General features: G+C 30.6%; 2 protein-coding genes and 1 long non-coding RNA gene across 3 annotated transcripts; 1 reads left to right on the forward strand and 2 right to left on the reverse strand.

The window, feature by feature from the left end:
- Positions 1 to 6,391: 6,391 nt before the first annotated feature.
- On the reverse strand, positions 6,392 to 7,441 carry LOC148173914 (purine nucleoside phosphorylase-like). Its single transcript, XM_088036725.1, has 3 exons — positions 7,351 to 7,441; positions 7,209 to 7,303; positions 6,392 to 7,158 (listed from the first exon to the last, which is right to left on the reverse strand). Exons 1-3 carry the CDS (start codon positions 7,374 to 7,376, stop codon positions 6,437 to 6,439), a joined length of 843 nt encoding a protein of 280 aa, XP_087892851.1. The 5' UTR covers positions 7,377 to 7,441; the 3' UTR covers positions 6,392 to 6,436.
- Positions 7,442 to 11,333: 3,892 nt separating this feature from the next.
- On the reverse strand, positions 11,334 to 12,161 carry LOC148173915 (uncharacterized). Its single transcript, XR_015770187.1, has 3 exons — positions 11,789 to 12,161; positions 11,640 to 11,731; positions 11,334 to 11,586 (listed from the first exon to the last, which is right to left on the reverse strand). It is a non-coding gene; the product is annotated as an uncharacterized LOC148173915 (long non-coding RNA).
- A 4,812-nt stretch (positions 12,162 to 16,973) lies between these two features.
- LOC148173916 (uncharacterized) lies at positions 16,974 to 18,382 on the forward strand. The gene has a single exon (XM_088036765.1). The coding sequence runs from the start codon at positions 17,054 to 17,056 to the stop codon at positions 18,380 to 18,382; it is 1,329 nt and encodes a 442-aa protein (XP_087892891.1). The 5' UTR covers positions 16,974 to 17,053.
- Positions 18,383 to 18,503: the final 121 nt, after the last annotated feature.

Below are 18,503 nucleotides of genomic sequence, written 5' to 3' on the forward strand. Positions count from 1 at the left end.
CTAATATCAGGTCGTTTTAGAAACTGAGGTTTTTCTTCGTTTTGCTGTAATTATAACATTCGCTTCTGATTAGAATAGTAATGGTAATAAGTAAATTAGTCATAGATAGTTTTTGAGCTGGTAATTGACTCGATAACCTTAAACTATTTCTTTTGTATTCACAGGTGTTCCGTAACTTAATCGATTAAATATTTTATATACAGTACAACCTCGATTATCCGTGCTTCTCGGGACCAAAGCCAGCACGGATAATCGAGTTGTTAAATAAACATGTACGTTTAAGAAAACAGAATTATGTATTTGGAACTTTTTTTTTTAATTCAAAGTATGTATATAAAAACCTTAACAAAATTTATCAACATCTTAACAATAACAATTTTAAATATTGGAAGAAATTACAACAATCAACTCATATCAGACATATTACATAAAAGTAACTAGTATTTTGGTGAAAAAACAAACAGGTACTTTCATTTATTTCTTAGTGTCTAAAGAAAATTCTAGAAATTTATTAGACTTGACGGGATATTATAAATCGTGCGTAATTCTAAACATTTGAATGAGGTCAGTTCTATTAAATCTTGCATCTAGCTCAGGTGTGTTAAGTATTTTCAGTCTTTCTTCGTATTTTAAATTTCTTGTTTGTTTCGGCCATCGTGTTACTTCATGTTGAACGTGCTCTAATAATTTCTTATCTTTAATCAGATGTGGACGCCAAACTGAAATCGCAAACTCAAATAAATGTTTTATATAGCTCAGAAACCAGTTGAGTTGATGGATTTGTAAGCTCATGTTTAAGCCATAACCAATATTTTCCTGGCTCTGCCTACAGCGGCCAAACATTTGTTACTCCAACTCAATGTGTCTGTGATAATTATACCTAAGTCTTTTTGATATGTTTTGACTTCCAATAGTGTTTTGTTAATTATATATTTTATTTTGGGGTTACGGTTACCACAATGTAGAACACAGCATTTTGATAAATTTAATGGTATTTTCCAAATTTGACACCAGTTTTCAATAATAGATAATTTATTTTGCAATTTAGTTTCCAATGGATAACTTAATGTCATCTGCATAAGCCGAATAACAATTATCAAGCTTGAGTAAGTCTGTAGTGTAAAATATAAACAAAATTGGTCCTGAAACGGAACCCTGCGGAACACCACTCAAGACTGATTTGTTGGTAGAAAAACTTTTTCCAACTTTAACACAAAATTTTCGATTTGTTAAAAAGGCTTCAATCCATCTTAGCAAGTAACCATCGACACCCTAGCTATACATTTTTTGTATTAATAATTTGTGCAGCATCTTTAGCTTTGCTAAAATCTAGGTAAATTATGTCAAGTGGTTGACCACTATCAATTATCTTGGACCACATGTTTGTTGAGACCAATAAATTTGTCACAACTGTGTTTGGTAAAAATCCATGTGGATGCTTCGGTATTAAATTGTTGTTTTCCGTGTGCATGAGCAATTTCTTAACTATTATTTTTTCCATAACCTTTCCATAATTATGAAGGTTTTCATTGCAAAAGTATTTATTTCAAGCATTTTTGGTAATGTTTGCAAACACCACTATTTAAAGACAACAATTTTTATTTTTTTATTTTATTTTTGCTCTCCGTACTGACTTAAATCTCATTAAATAAGACCAACCGTTGCTTCAGATATTCCAAATCTTAAATTTTCCAACATTGGAAGCAAAAATGCGAGCAGTTGGTCTTCGATTTGTGTGTTTTTTGTAATGCATGGATAATCGAGCGAACACCCTTGTACCGATAACCCTCACCCAGATAATCGAGATTCTACTGTACTGTGATCCATTAAATTTGCGACAGAATTGTTTCTTTTGATACTACGGCGAAAGACCATTTGTCAAAAATTCTACAGAATGAGCATTAGGGAGATTTATGCCATGAAACTTCAAACGACAGAGGATAAATGGCAAACTACAATCATCTTCATCTAAAATGGAGTACAACTATAAAACACCAATGAAAAGTATAATTTAGTGTTTGTTTATTCATTTTAGATGACCATTTGAAAATTGTTAAGTTCTTAGTTTCGGATTTATTCACATTTAAAATTACTACAATTTCGTTGTTGTTCACATTATTGGTCCAAAGTGCCTCAAGTCTTATAACAATTTATTATATGCTTTTTGAATTGAACAGTGATGAAATTTTGAGATACAGTCCTATGTTTTTCGGCACTTTTCAAGTACGACTTTAATTCTACTAATAGAAACAGTCAATTTCGGTTTATTTGCAGCCGCTGATGGTACTTCTAGTGAAACTGGTGAAAGGTTCTTTTATCAACAACATGGAAAATGAATATTCAATCTGGTCAATTGACAGTGCTGGTAAAAAAATTCAATCGAGAATTCAAAAAGACGTTATATGGATTACGACATACGTCCTGAGTACCATTTTAATAGTAGCAATGGGAAGTTATTTTTTTGTTATGAACTATAGACATGAACATCGAATATTTTTTATAATGCTGTTTTCTCAGAAACATTTTCCTAAATTCGCAGTTGTCTACAAGATGACTCTTCCGGTGCTCGGTTACTTATTAGTCGTTCTAATCTTTGAACTCATTTATTACACTCAACATGCAAAGTTTCAGTTGATAATGGTTCGCGAGTATGTAAGAAACATCGCAAAACCTTCCCAGGCAATAGACGAAAAGAAAATGTTTTATAACGAAAACTATCAAAATGAAGTCCACAGAAGATTAAAGTTCTGTGTCATCAGACACAACGAGTTGCTTAAGTAAACTACTTTTGCTCCACATTTCTAGTTTCTTATGATAACAAAATTTTTAGGCTGTATTCAACAAAATTGAAAACCGTACAAAATTCAATTAGTGTGTTTGCACTTACGTGTTGGCCAGTGACAATCGGTCTTGCATTTTACCTTGTTCATTTCGTAAGTAATTACAAACAAACTCAAATTCTGTCATTTTTACATTTATAGGATGATATAATTACTCCGGAATATTATCCTCGCATGTTCTGCATAACACTTGGAACTTGCTTATTATTTTGTGGTGCCATTTGGGCCGGTCAGTCATTGGTGATAGAGTCCACAGTTCGGATATAATTTCTATTTTCCTGTTTTTAAAAACTGAATATTATTTTCTAGGGTGAAGGAATGCTGGTAGTTGTCGTTGACATCGCATGGTACAACTTCAACAAACAAAACCGAAAGATATTTTTTATGTTTTCAGAGAGTGAGTTTACTAAAAACTCGTAAAATTGGGTTTTTGGCAAACTACGCTGTCAACTACGAAACTGGACTTGCAGTAAGTCACCAATAAGCTAATTTGGTAATAATTTCATTTTGAAGTTTTTAAAAGGAATTTATTCGATTATTTCTGTCTTGGCAAAACAGCAATTCCGTATGTCACGGGCGTGACATAATAATCAGTTATCAAATCTGTGTACTTGCAAAAAAGGCCAATCTCAAAATTTTGAGATTTTTTGTTTTATAGCAGAAATAAAATGTCATTACAATGCTGTTTTATTGGTTTAAGGTCAATACTAAAAAATCCATATTTTGAAAGTTACAGAACGGCTTATCTCATACACGTTGCAGCGTTAATGCGACTTACCGTGAATTGAATTGCCGAAAGACTAATTAACTTTAACTAGTTTAGCTTAATTAGGAGCGTCAACAGGAAATATCCCATAGATAATGCCATTGAGCATGCATAAAAAGATTTTTTTTTAATTTTAAAGAATTGCTGTTCATTGGCTTTTTATTAAATGGCTTCAATTTCATACTGCAAGTCTAGGCAAAATAAATTATAAAGTATCCATTTATAGGAAATAAACTTTTAAAATTTTAGATCTTGCCCCAAATTATTTCTATAAAAACTTTACATACCTCACCGTTACCACTAAACTCCGAAAAAAGTGAATGATTTGAAGAGTCTTGCGGTTCCTTACCTTAGCAAATCAACTCTATTACAAGGGATTTATAGATGGTTTAATGTAATCTTCTTCTGCATAAGATGTGTTTGATTAAGTTTTGTAGTTAGCTATTTTTTCAATATCTTATTTAAAAAAAATGGCCTCTAATGTAAATTTTAGAGTCAAAATTAATTGTGCATTAGAATTAAATAAGTTTTTTACTTTAAACGAAACGAAAATGTTCTGAAATTACCGTTTTTACGTAGCACTTTTCCATCAGATATGCAGTTTTGAAAGGCCAATCTAACCATTTTATCAAATATGTTTTAAACAAAAAAGGAACAATCTAATTATTTTAATTATTATTAATGCGTGTATCGAAATTCCAATTAATAAAGAATTCATACGGTCTTATCGAAATTTTCCTAGAAATACAACGTACTTGTTTTTTCAAGAATACCAATTTATAAATTAAATTTTTAAATAAAAAAATTCCAAGAAGATAAGAAATAGACGAAATGAGGAATCTCAAACAATGATAAAACAAATTAACAGTGGAATAACTAAAGAAAACTTGAAATATGTACAGGATAAACTAAAAATAGACATCTTCCCGACATTTTTTGTGTTAAGCTGGAATTGATGGGAACCACGAATTAAATTTATTACCGATGAAAAACTGTCTCGTTGAGTGGGAAATTATTTCTTATTGTTAGATTCCAATAACCTTTTTACTTGAAAAATTATTAAGGACATTGAAATCAATATCAGATATCATTTATGCGTGTATCGAAATTATTAAAGAATTCATATCGTCTTAATTAATTGTTGTTGGAAAGATATTTGGCCAGAAAGACAACGCACTTGTTTAACAATGGAGTACAACTGTAAAACAACAATGAAAGGTAAATTCTTTTAAGTTTACACAATAATTTAATTAAAATTAATTTGACGATTGCTGACATTTGATTAACAGTAAAACAATCACATGTCACTTTAACATAATGTTTAGTATTTAATCGAAATTAAAGATTTACGCTTCTGTCAGTCGCCCCTATATGTATTAAATAATTTTTATTTTCAGATGATTATTTGAAAATTGTCAAATTCTTCGTTTCGGATTTATTCAAGTTTAAAGTAACTATTATTTCGATGTTGTTCACATTACTGGTGCATAGTGCATCAAGTTTTATTACAGCTTATTATATGATCTATGAATTGAGCAGTGACGAAATTTTGAGATACAGTCCCGTTTTCTTCGGCACTTTTCAAGTACGTCTTCAATTCCACTAATAGAATTAGTCAATTTACGGTTTATTTGTAGCCGCTGATGGTACTTCTAGTTAAACTGTTAAAAGGTTCCTATATTGACCATATGGAAAGTGAATATCCAATTTGGACAATTGACAGTGCTGGTAAAAAAATACAATCGAAAATTCAGAATGACATTATATGGATTACGACATACGTCCTGGGTACCATTTTAATAGTATCAATAGGAAGTTATTTTTTTGTTATAAACTATAGTCAAGAACATCGAATATTTTTTATAATGTTGTTTTGTAAAAAACATTTTCCTACATTCGCAGTTGTGTACAAGATGACTCTTCCGGTGCTCGGTTACTTACTAGTCGTTTTAATCTTTGAACTCATTTACTACATTCAACATTTGAAGTTTCAGTTGATGATGTTTCGCGAGTATATAAGAAACATTGCAAAACCGACCGAGCCAATAGATGAAAAGAAAATGTTTTATAACAAAATGTATCAAAATGAAGTTCAAAGAAGATTATTTTTCTGTATCATTAGACACAACGAGTTTATAGAGTAACTATTTTTGCTCGACATTTTTGGATCTTTATAAAAAAAATTTTAGGATGTATTCAGCAAAACTAAAAACAATACAAAATTTAATTAGTGTCTTTGTACTTACTAGTTGGCCAGTGGCAATCGGTATTGGATTTTACCTTGTTCATTTCGTAAGCAATTTCAAAAAAAATCAAATTCAAGTCACTTTTACTTGTAGGATGAGTATTATCCCCGTACGTTCTGCATAACACTTGGAACTTGCGTAATATTTTGTGGTACCATTTGGGCCGGTCAGTCAATGGAGATACAGTCCACAGTTCGGATATAATTTATAGTTTTCGATTCTTAAAAACTGTTAATTAATTTTCCAGGGTGCAGAAATGCTCGTAGTTGTCATTGATATCGCATGGTACAACTTCGACAAACAGAACCGAGAGATATTTTTTATGTTTTCAGAAAGTTTGCTGAAAGATCGTAAAATTGGGTTTATTGTAAAATATGCAGTCAACTACGAAACTGGACTTGCAGTAAGTAGATTAATAAGCGAAATTGGTAATAATGTCGTTTTGTAGTTTTTGAAAGGAATTTATTCGATTATTTCTGTCTTGGCAAAAGTAAATGGAAACATTTTCTAATGGCCACGATTACTTATCTATAAAGCACTTCGATGTAAATTAAGTTTTATTGACGTTACATAACGGTACAATATCACGTACACGTGTGACTCAAATTTTGGAATAGCTTCTCCACAAACCTCACAACATCCAACTCTTTCTCTTTTCCAACGGTCAAAATTTCTTCATGATCAGGAATAGTCTTATCTTCAAGCTCCAATGGACATCGGTTGGTAATCAAACTAAAAGCCAAACACTTAATTCCGCAATGCCTCGCTGAAATCACCTCATGAACAGTCGACATCCCCACCGCATCAGATCCTAAGATATTTAAAAATTTCAATTCGGTCACTGTTTCGAAACTTGGCCCTCCAACACAAGCGTAAACTCCTTCATGCACTCCGCTCATCTCCAGTTGTTTAGCCGTAGCTTTGGCGATTTTTAACAGTTCTTTATCGTAAGCATCGTTGATGGCAACAAATCGTGGCCCGAATTTCTCTTCATGGGTACCACGAAAATGATCTTTGATTAACATTATATCGCCGATTTTGTACGATCGGTTGATTCCTCCAGCGGCATTGGAAAGAATCAGGGTGGACACTCCTAGGAGTTTCATGATACGAACTGGAAGGACGCATTTCCACAGAGGATAACCTTCGAAATAGTGGAAACGACCTTGCATACAGACAACGGGGATGGAGCCGATGTAGCCGAAGTGGAGTTTTCCATCATGGCCTTGAACTGTGCTGACGGGAAAGCCTGGAATTTCGGAGTACGGGATGGAGACGCTGTTGCGAAGAAGTGTTGTGATAGTCCCTTTGAATGTGTGAAGAAGAATTACTTGACTGACAATGTTTAAAAGTTACCTAGTCCTGTTCCGCAGAAGACGCCGATTTGCGGTTTAAGCTCCACTTTCGATTGCAAATAACTTGCAATTTCATTTACCTTGTCGTAAGAGTAACTGTAAGTCAAGAATTATAATTTGGTAATTTTGTAAAATGAACTTACGGATTTTCTTCACTTGTATCGCACATTGTTGATTTAAATTAAACTCTTTAACTGAAATATCGTTTCTAGTTTAATGTAAATTATCTAATCTTAGTCATTGTAAATATAACAGCTAAAAGAAATACCTTGTTATCAAGGCAATTGAAGTGTTTGAGTATAGGTAAAAAAGGCTGAGATTTTCTCCAAAACTTCACTAAAGTGGTTGCGCAACTGACCGTGATTGAGATTTTGCTTATCTGTTTTATTTTTTTGGTTTGAAACAAATTACATTTATTTTGCCTGACATTGATCTGTGGTCTGCGGGGTGTAAAAAAATCTAAACAAACCCTGAATTATCAATATATCATAGTTTTAGTCCTCGGCAAAACAAAAATTTCTTATCTAACTCATATTACAATTATGATGTTTTTCAGATTGTTTACATATTTGCATTGTCGTGCGTCACAACTACTACACTAATCAACAAATTTTGAACGAAATTGTAGTGGAGCAGTGGAAAGTTATTTCTAAAATAGAATTGCTTCCCGATTCTCTATAATTACATCACAGAAAATTCATAATTAAATAAGATTCCTAACGACCTATAGATGGGGTCATCAGAAAAACTGATGAAAATCCGAAACTCCTAAATTGGTACTTTGATTTTTTATTGAAATAAGTCATTATAAGTATGAGATCTTTGCTTTCTAATTACACAATAGAAGTTACATGACAAGGAATAACAAGTGATTTTTAGAAAAAAAAATGTTTTCTTACCTCTCGAAGGTTTTGTAAAAATTTTGATTTAAATACTTACCTTTGCGAGTTTTATAGGTCATTGGAAAGCTTATTGAATTGGCGATCTAAAACACTGTCGAGCAATTACATAATTTTGAGACCGTTTAAGAAAAACTGAAGTAAATAAATTTTGGTACAGTAGAACCCAAAAAAAAACATTTTTTAAGAATATCTCTGAATCCGGACCTGCTGGAGCAAAACGGTCCTCACATCCAGAATCAGCAGGTTATTAGGTTATTCCGGTACAATTTTTTCTCTTTGTTAATTACAGTGTTTTTCTTTTGGTTTTCTTCTTTTGTCAAATGCTTTTCACCATTTCTCAAAACTATTTCCCCCTTTTGTCACATTGACATTACATGGCAAATAGATTCACTTTTTGTCAAAATCATTTCACCTTGTTTGAAATGCTTTTCCATCAATCTTACAAAACAAAAGTACAATTTTTTTAACTATTTTTATTGAAAAAAAACAAGATGAAGAACAGCACAAGAGCAAGAAACACACACTTAGTTAAAAATTTCATTCCAGTAGACTATAAAATGTTACTTCTGGACCAGGGCATTTGGCGTGTTAAAAAACAGGACAGAATCCTACAAATTTAGCTGTTTGCTCAAAAGTCAACAACCAAAAAAGGCAAAAAACCTCTCAAACAGCATTAATTTTTATCCACTCCAAAAGTACCCAAATATCTGTAGACCACCAAAAATTGGGCACATCAAAAAACCGTTAAAATCTCCCAAAATAATGCAAAATCATCTCAAGAGCACTCTGAAAAACTTTCCAAATCCGTTGTTTTTAGACATTCCAAATGGCTTTGTATTTCTGGACCAGACCAATTGGCGCATGCAAAAAAAAGTAAAAACATTACCAAATCAAAGAGGTACAGGGTGATTTTTTTAAAACGGCAGGCGTTGTAGAATTTTTATTTATGAACCGATTTCAAAAATTTAAAAAGCAAATTAAATGGTTTTTAATTTACTATAAACTGATGATTTTAAAAATTTTCTAAATGTCTTAGTATCTTTTGGGCGATACTCAACTTTCTTATTTCAAATTGGAACCCATATTTTTTTTTTCATAATTTGGAAGATATTAATTTTCTTGATTCAGAAATGTGCAATATGTTCTACTTCTACCAAAAATATTTTTAAAAAAATTAACAAAATTGAAAAAAAATAAGCAATAAAAGTTAATAAAATCTATTGCATGGTGTCAAATAAAAGAATGCCGTTATTGTAATGTCAAAAAGCAGCAAATAACAGAAAGGATCGGCATTTTTTTTTTGAAATTATTAATAACAAAAGACAATAATAATTACAAATCAGAAAAAACAACTACCGAATTTAATTAAAATACTGTTGAAACGCCATCCCGTTTTTTTCATTGCACAATTGACACCATGCACCTAGATTTTATTAACTTTCATTGCCTAAATTTTTTCATTTTTGATTTTTTTTTTAAATATTTTTTGTAAAAGTAGAACATATTACACATTTCTGAATCAAGAAAATTAATGTCTTCTAAATTATGAAAAAAAAAATATGGGTGTCAATTTAAAATAAGAAAGTTGAGTATCGTCCAAAAGATACTAAGACATTTAGAAAAATTTTAAAATCACCAGTTTATAGTAAATTAAAAACCATTTAATTTGTTTTTTAAATTTTTGAAATCGGTTCATAAATAAAAATTCTACAACGCCTGCCGTTTTAAAAAAATCACCCTGTATATTTGGCGCCTTACAAAACAAGGCAGGATCCTAAAAATTTATGTTTTCCCAAAAGTTAACAACCGAAAAAGACATAAAATCCTTCAAAAATCATAATTTTTAATGTGAGCAAAAAATACTCTAAAGTTTCTTTTCTTGTAAATCAATAGCCCATCAGAAATTGGACATATGAGAAAACTGTTGTAAATCATCCAAAATCAAACCTAATTATGTTAAAAGCACCCAAAAAAAACCTTACCAGAATTCCTTGTTTTGAGTCACCCGAAAATGTATTTACTTCTAAACCAATACATTGGCGCATGCGAAAAATTCACCGGTCGGAATGGCGACTGGTAAAAATATTAGACAAATAGAGCTCTTGTTTTTAAATACCTCAAAATAGATTTTATTTTCTGAACCAAGTATTACGCTTCCCATCTACGATTATGCACATTGTTAATATTAGTTAATAAAAATCTGCCATCTAGCAGAGAAAAAGAGAATAAAGTCTTCCTGTCTGCGACTCACAGATCGTTAAACCTAGCTTAATTGTCTATGCTGTGACTAAACATAAGGCCCTTTAAAAATTTTTGGAATTTTTTGATTCGTTTTGAAATTCAGGCGAAGCCCTCATGAGCGTCCACACAGTAGACTAGTGCGTAGCATGCGGAGCAAATTTTTTATTTTACAACTAGAAATTTTTATTTTAGAATATATTCTATCGCTATGAAAAAGATTTTGCGCTTTTTATCAAGATTTGAACACGCAACAAATGAGCGCACATGTTTAAAGTGCGACGCTTAAACTTCTGGGCTAACACGGTTCTGTTTTATCAGCACGTCTATAATGGATTTTATACAAACGGTTTCGGATTGAATGTATTACGTTTATGCTAATTTTCTTATTAATTAAAAAAATTAAATTTGCTTCGCATGCTACGCACTAGTCCACTGTGTGGACGCTCATGAGGTCTTTGTCCAAATTTAATTATAGCAAATTATAACAATTGTATCTAAATTTATTTATTACGCTCGATCGTCCAGCGTTTAAATTTAATAACGAATAACGCATTTTGACTTTTGAGCGTTTTCATTAAACAGAAGACGGCCGATGGTCGAGCGTTGGTATGGTCTATAAACATCCCTCAAAAATACGCTAGAACTCGTTTTTCCCGTTATAGAAATTGTTTGTTGTATTCAACGGTAGGCAACCAATAATGTCATTATTGTTTCGTAGTAACGGTGTGAACGTTAAAGTTTTTTTAAGTATAATTTGTTTTTTATTATACCTGCATCATAATTCTAAATTAAAACACGCAAAAGCGTGCAAAAAGGACTCTTTAAAACACTAAAGCTTTAAAGTCGTCTAGGTAACAAGAAATAGTGAAATGTCAGGACCAATTTTTAATTTTTTAATTAATTTCAATTGAAAACGCTATTTCAATGTAACATATTTATTATACAATTATACATAGAAACATAAATAACAATAAATACCCAACATATAAATACATATTACAACGATTCATAAGCATACCTATTTTTTTGTAGTACTCGCGACGTTGAAAATGTATGTTTCAATAACGATTGCAGAAGCAAAATTTCACAAGAGTGTCCCCAAACATTGATGTTTAAGATGTTGGAATGTTTTCACTTAAAAAGAGCTGAATTTTCAATATTCCACATACTCGTCATAAAGGTTTCTTGAATTGTGTTGAACTCTTAATTCTGGTTGTTGCATCTTTTCTATTGTATCTAAAATACAATTATTTGTAATATTAACTAAAGTTTAACAATGTTAAATTTACCAAATAATTTTTCTGAAGTGTTGCAAGTTGGTGCATCTCTGGTAAAAAATGAGAATAGCTGGTCTCTTTATTAGACTCCAGTGTAAATAATTCTACAAATTAATAAATAATTGAAATATGCATATACATTTTAGATTAATAATACTCACCGATCGTAGCTTGGTATTAAATATGGTCATTCCTGAACTAATTATTAAATAAATTCAGTTCTATTACAACAACAAAACAAGATGACCAGTCTAACTTTAACCGTTCTTATAAACTTCAACACTACAACTGAAGAAAACTCGAGAAAAAACTAAAAACTTAAAATTCAACACAACACATGTTAAAACTTTCCGTTGAACAAAACATAAACATTGTATTTGTTTCTCTTTTTGAATTATATGCATCCTCCTCAATTAAGGTAAATTAGAAATCTGTATTCTTTCATCATCAAAATTGCAAAACTTATGTGACTTAAACACAGAGTCCGCCACCGTCGATCAATCTCCACAAGGTACCACAAGGGTCTATAGAGTGACGCCCCCGACACTTACGACCACAGAATAGGTAATACAGAACACTGACTTCATTGTTCCAAGCTGTTTCTAAAGAGCGCCATCATGCATAATTTTCATGTACTAAATCGCAAAAAAAAGTGTAAAAGCTCTCGTCGGGATTCGAACCATAGTCCAACTCTCTGACTCATTCGGACTGTTCCCGAGCCTACCACGCAGATTTCTGCGCCACGCAAGTTCCTGTTGAATTGATGCAATGCATGGTATTTCCAGCGTGAATAATCGTTTGTAACCTTGGCACTTTGCAAGATTTCTCGATGCTGGCTGAAGACAAGATGAATTGGAAGGGGTAATGTTAAAGCGCTATCTTGCATAATTTTTATGAACTTCAAAGCAGAAATTAGGAGTCAACCTGTTCGAATCCCGTTGAATTCATTTTTGTTAAGCTTTTTTTTATTTGTAATCATTAGTTACCAATTTGTTTGTAAAGTGATTGAAACAATACCAAAAGAAATTGGGTGATGTGATTGCTTGAATAGTTCAATAAGTACAAACTAATAAAATAAACTATTTTAATTAAAAATCAACCCAACAATAAAATTAACGATCACTAGCCTCAGTATTAATAATATTATTATTTAATATTAACGATATACTGAGAAAGAAAAGTTCTTAGCATTGCTCATTCAACATTACAAGATTTTAAGTAAGAAGTAGTACAATAGGAAAAAATGATGGCCCTTAGAACTACGTAGTTGTAGGGGACATAGAAAATATGTATATTATTGGTTTTTTTTTTAATTGTAACGAATGAATAGTAATTCGGTGAAAAAACGGTAAAGACACCGTTTCCACTCTTGTAATAATTGTAAGTGAGCGATATATCTAAATTACCAAGTAACCATAACAAATCAATAAGAACAATCATATTGACAATAAAAACATTCATTCAAGGAAATCGGTCAAAATTGCAGTTTTTAAAATAAGGTAAATTGTAAAGAGGGTCGCCTGTGAAATTTGTCGACAGCGCGCAAACCTCGCGCATGCTCAGCTCCTGCATTTGTCTGAGACGCCACCTGTTTGACCATTTTTGGAACTAGATAATTTATAAACCAAATTCGCCTCGAAGCTAATACCCCGTGCTTACGACGTTAAAAGTTAAAAGCACTCCGCTGACGCGTCGTGCTCTTAAACTCGTCGTGCGTGTTTTAAAGGCTTGCTTATAAACTTGTATTATAATATACTATTTGTTACACAACTTACTAAATTTGAGGTTTTTTTATTTTGTGATTACACATTTTTATAATAAAAACGATAATATGGTTAGCGCCATCTAGACCAGGATGGCGCGCGACGCTCTTTCGGTCGATAATTCAGTTTTGTCCGTTCCGCTGCGTTCTGCGGTGGTTCTGCGTTTCAGTGTTGGTTTGGTGAAAGCTGCTGGTAAGTAATAAAATGTCTTGTTATTTATTAATAGTATTATAAGTTTATAAGTTAAATATAAGTCGTCTGCTTTTCGGTAATTTTTAACGGTTGTGTCGAAAATTAAAATAAATGAAACATCTGAACAGCCACGTGGTATAGTGTATCGTTTTCCAATGTCGTAAAAGAAGAAACGTTGTTTTCACGCCCAAAACATGATAGCAATTAATAGAATAATTAAAGGGGCATACCTACCTATATTCAGTTTATAAAAACGTTTATTATTTGACTTCGCACTTGTCATCCAGTAATTTCTCACAAGATTTTCCCAAAAAGAACGTACGTACCTACCTACAGCAACTTACATCCAAGAATTTTCAGAATTTACATTAGGGGATGTTTGGATAGAAATGACACTGGGTTTAGGTTTAGGTTATAATTATCACAGCCACGCAAAACATACTCACAACATACACTTTCTACTTGCCATTTCTGAATATATTTTCAGTTTGACAGAGACCCGCGACCAATCACGAGGGGTCAACAATCATATGCTATTTCAAAATCTAGACTTGATGGAGAAAAACTGAGCACAGATTTGAATTCAGCGTATCAAAATACATTAAAAATGATCCTTATATCTGCAGTCCAAAAATTTTTGTAAATTTTTGTAAACCTGTGTTATCAAAAGATGAGTTATCTGTTTACGTTGTCATTCAACATCGATTAAATTATCATGAAAACATGTCTTTCCCACACTTAGATTTATGCGGACTAAAAAACATGACAATCTCTCTTAATTTCAGATTATCGTTTCAATTTGCTTTATCTGATTCTCCTTATGGAGTGATTTTTCTATATATTTAAATAAAAGTCTTTAGTGTATTCCAAATATGAATAAAATATTTCTTCCAAAGTAATATTATAGTATTCTCTAATTTCTTGAGCTGTTTTTGTATTTGTATTTAATAATTTTTATATAATTAGGGATTTAAAATTACGAACACCCAATAAAATCCTTATTGTTTTTTTTTAAATTATTTGGTGAAACCTATATAATATCTTTTGTTATTATTTTTTTTTATAATATGATAATTCATTTTTAATATTATCATAATTTATTATTTGGTATTGTATTTTATAATTTCCTAAAATTTTCTTTAAATCTTTCTTAATATCGTGTAAATTCAGTGGGAGATAGCTATCCTCCACTGAAATTCCATATTGTATAAAGCATAAAAGATCATTTGTTATTATTATATTTTTCTTTTGAATAACGGAAACCATAGATCGGTAAACCACGTACTCAAATTAATTTTATAGGACTAGTTATTTGTATTTATAAACTCAAACTGGTTTAATGGATTAGGATTAATTTTATATTGCTTTAAAAGATTATATTCGTTACGGTAATTTTCCTATTTATCTACCAACTCTTTTAATTAAAATAATATTCCATAACTTTTTTTGCCTTATTGTTATTCAACATCATTATTAATTCATTAAAATTTTTAATCATTTTGTATATATTCATTCATTCCATCTACTCTATTTCTTCATATGTAATTTCGTTATCTTTTGAAAAATTCTTAAAATCGCGTCCTTTATCTCTCTCGTGTAACCCAATATTACAACAAATAATAGTATTATTAATGTCAATCATTTAATTTATTTTAAATTACTGACAGTGTTGCCAACCGTGGGAATTTTTTATTGAAAATCATCTTTAAACGAATATATTTTGTATGAAATTCAGCTAAATAAGCCAAAAAAATTCCCACGGTTGGCAACACTGATTACTGAGTGATTATATTTGTCTTCCTGTGTTATAGCTGTTTCAAAATAATTACTACGCTTCATATACCAATCCCATGTATAATAATAAATCTCTCAGTTTTAAAGTATGGTTTTTCAAATGCTCCAATTCAAATTTTTATATTTGTCATGCTTTCTTATTGGGGGAAATACTTCTGATGGACACTTTTTTGCTTCTTCTTTCTTGGATTATAAAATTAAAGAAAATAATCCTGATTTTTTCTATATTTTGTTTGTCTTCTTCATATAATTATTTCTAATAGCTTTATTTATATTATTATGTTCTAAAATAATTGCTGTCTTTTCCCTTGAACCTAGGTTGATATCTAGCTTTTCATTCATTTTATGTAGACTTTTATAATACGTAGGTCTCATATTGCCTCGTATATTGCACTAGATCGCTTTGATTACAAGTATTATTTTTTTCGACAATTAATTAAATAAACATTAAATTGATCACCTCCATATACAACACATATTTTTTGAATCTCGAGGCTTCTCACAATTTTACCTAAACAGGGACAGTGTGTTTTAGCACTCACTGTTTATGGATAATTTCTTGTGAAAAAAAATGTAATAAATTAAATGAATCGCTTACATAACGATGACCAAGAAGCATGGCAACTGTTTCAAAAAAAGTTTAACGATATGAGAAGCAAACCAAATAATGACTTTGAACGATTAGTATTTAAAAATATGCATAATCAATTTAAAATGTATGAAAACAATATATTAAACGTGGCAAAATTAGGTTTTCTTAAAATACACTTTCCTAATCTTGAAGTCTTTGATGAATAAATTTTCTAATAAATGACTAGTCGTTGCTCGGTTTGTTTAGAACCAAAATGTCCAGGTGATTTTTATAACTATAGAAATAAATATGAAAAAACATGTAAACAATGTAAAAAAGCAGTTAATTCTACTCGTTTGTTATGTGTTTGTGGTAGATATTACACTAGAACTAATTTTAAAAGGCATATAAAAACAGATTTGCATAAAAATGGATTGAATTTATTTATTTGCTAAAAATTGTTTGTTAGATTTTTTTCTATAATAAATGGAACGAAGGAACTTGAGTAATCTACGTTTATCTGATCTGTTTAATATTGCAAAATCATTAGACATCAAATATATTAGAAAATATAATAAAGCAGACTTGATTAAAGCTATTATTAAAGCTGAAGAGCGATTACATGAGAAAATAAAAAACGAAAACAAAATAATGAGCGAAGCGAATTCAGAAATATTTTCATTTGATGATGATTTATTTGCTAAACCAAAGGAAAAGAGAGTTAAGAAAATCGAGTGTGACATATGTGGAAAATATATCAAAAGCACCCGAATGCAGCTACATAAAGAGAAAGAAAACAAAAAGAACCTAAAAACATTTCAGTTTGATTACATTTGCATAAATTAAAACATGATTTGAATAGTCGTCGTTTGCTTGAATTACGTAATATGGCAAAATCTTTAGGTATAAGATACATTAAAAGATACAATAAGGCAGAATTGGTAAACGAGATTATTCATGCTGAAGAGCAATTAAAAATAACAAGAGAAAACAAAAATAGCTTGGAAATATTTCCGTTTAATGATGGCATATTTTCTAAACCGAAAAAAGAAAGAGTAAAAAAGATCAAGTGTGATGAATGTGGAAAATATATTAAGGAAAGTCGAATGCAGTTGCATAAAGCAAGACATAATCCAGAGCCAGATTTTATTTTAGTTCAGGTTGCTTTTAAAGGAAGATTATTAACCTATCAGCATAATAATCTAGAAGAAGGTATAGATATAGAAACATATATGGATATGATAAAAGAAAAGGCTATTAAAGTAGTTATAAATGCTTTAAATCTCCATAAAAATATTAAAATCAATTTAGAGATGGAATGCGAGTTTATGAAACTGGAAAATGAAGACTTTATAATGATACATAAATTTCAGTTACCAAATGTTATACTAAGAGAACAAGGTGATCTGGAGGAATATTGGGATGAACAAAAGGATTTATTTATATCAAGATGTGATGAATTGCAAGATAAGGGATCTGGATGGACTTTGAAAAATATAAATTATTTGCGCATTAATATAAACAAATATACACCGTTAAGCGGAAATTCATATGTTGAATTACCCAAGTGGATTAAAGATAAAAAAGCTTGCGTTAATGTTAAAAACAACGATAATAAATGTTTTATGTACAGCGTAATATCATGTTTACATCAAGCAAAAGAACACGTAGATAGACTGAATCTTTATAATAAGCCGGAATATATAAATGAATTAAATTTTGAAGGAATACATTTTCCTGTCAAAATCCAGGACATACCTAAATTTGAATCACATAATAAAATTAATGTTACCGTGTTTAGTTACGAAGAACAAATATTTTATCCTTTGTATCATAATAATAAGCAAATATATGAAATGAATATCGACTTACTATATTTTGGAAATAAAGACAAAAATCATTATTGTTGGATCAAGAATTTGAGTCGATTGTTGAATGATCAGTTGGAAGTAAATAGAAACAAAAAACATTTCTGTAGAAGAGGTTTAAACTACTCCGCTAGAACTGAAGATGCTTTAAAGAAACATCAAAATGTGTGCTTTAGTAATGAACCATGTGTTCCGAACATGCCTGAAGATAATATATTAAAATTTAAAAATATTCAAAGAATGTTAAGACATCCGTATGTAATTTATTCTGATTTTGAATCTATTCTGAAACCTATTCATACATGCGAACCAAATCCTGAATCATCATATACTCATAAAACACAATTTCATATTCCCTGTGGTTATGGATTATACATTAAGAGTGCTTATAATAATATTGGTAACCCATTGGAAATTTACAGAGGAGAGGAAAGTGATAAATGTTTTATAAAAAGAATAACTGAATATGCCAGAACAATATACAAGTTATTAAAAGAAAATAAACCCATAAAAGATATCGAACTAGAAGAATATAAAAAACAAAAATTTGTTATCTTTTTTCTATAGAAAACCCAAAAGTAAGAGATCATGATCACTACACTGGAAAATATAGAGGAGCTGCTTGTAGAAAATGCAATTTGAAATATAGACAACCATTGTTTATTAATTTTGTTTCATAATTTAAGCG

Source organism: Gnatocerus cornutus, chromosome 5, assembly GCF_029298725.1.
Source record: "Gnatocerus cornutus isolate USDA-ARS CGAHR chromosome 5, icGnaCorn1.1, whole genome shotgun sequence".
In the NCBI taxonomy this organism is placed as follows: domain Eukaryota; kingdom Metazoa; phylum Arthropoda; class Insecta; order Coleoptera; family Tenebrionidae; genus Gnatocerus; species Gnatocerus cornutus.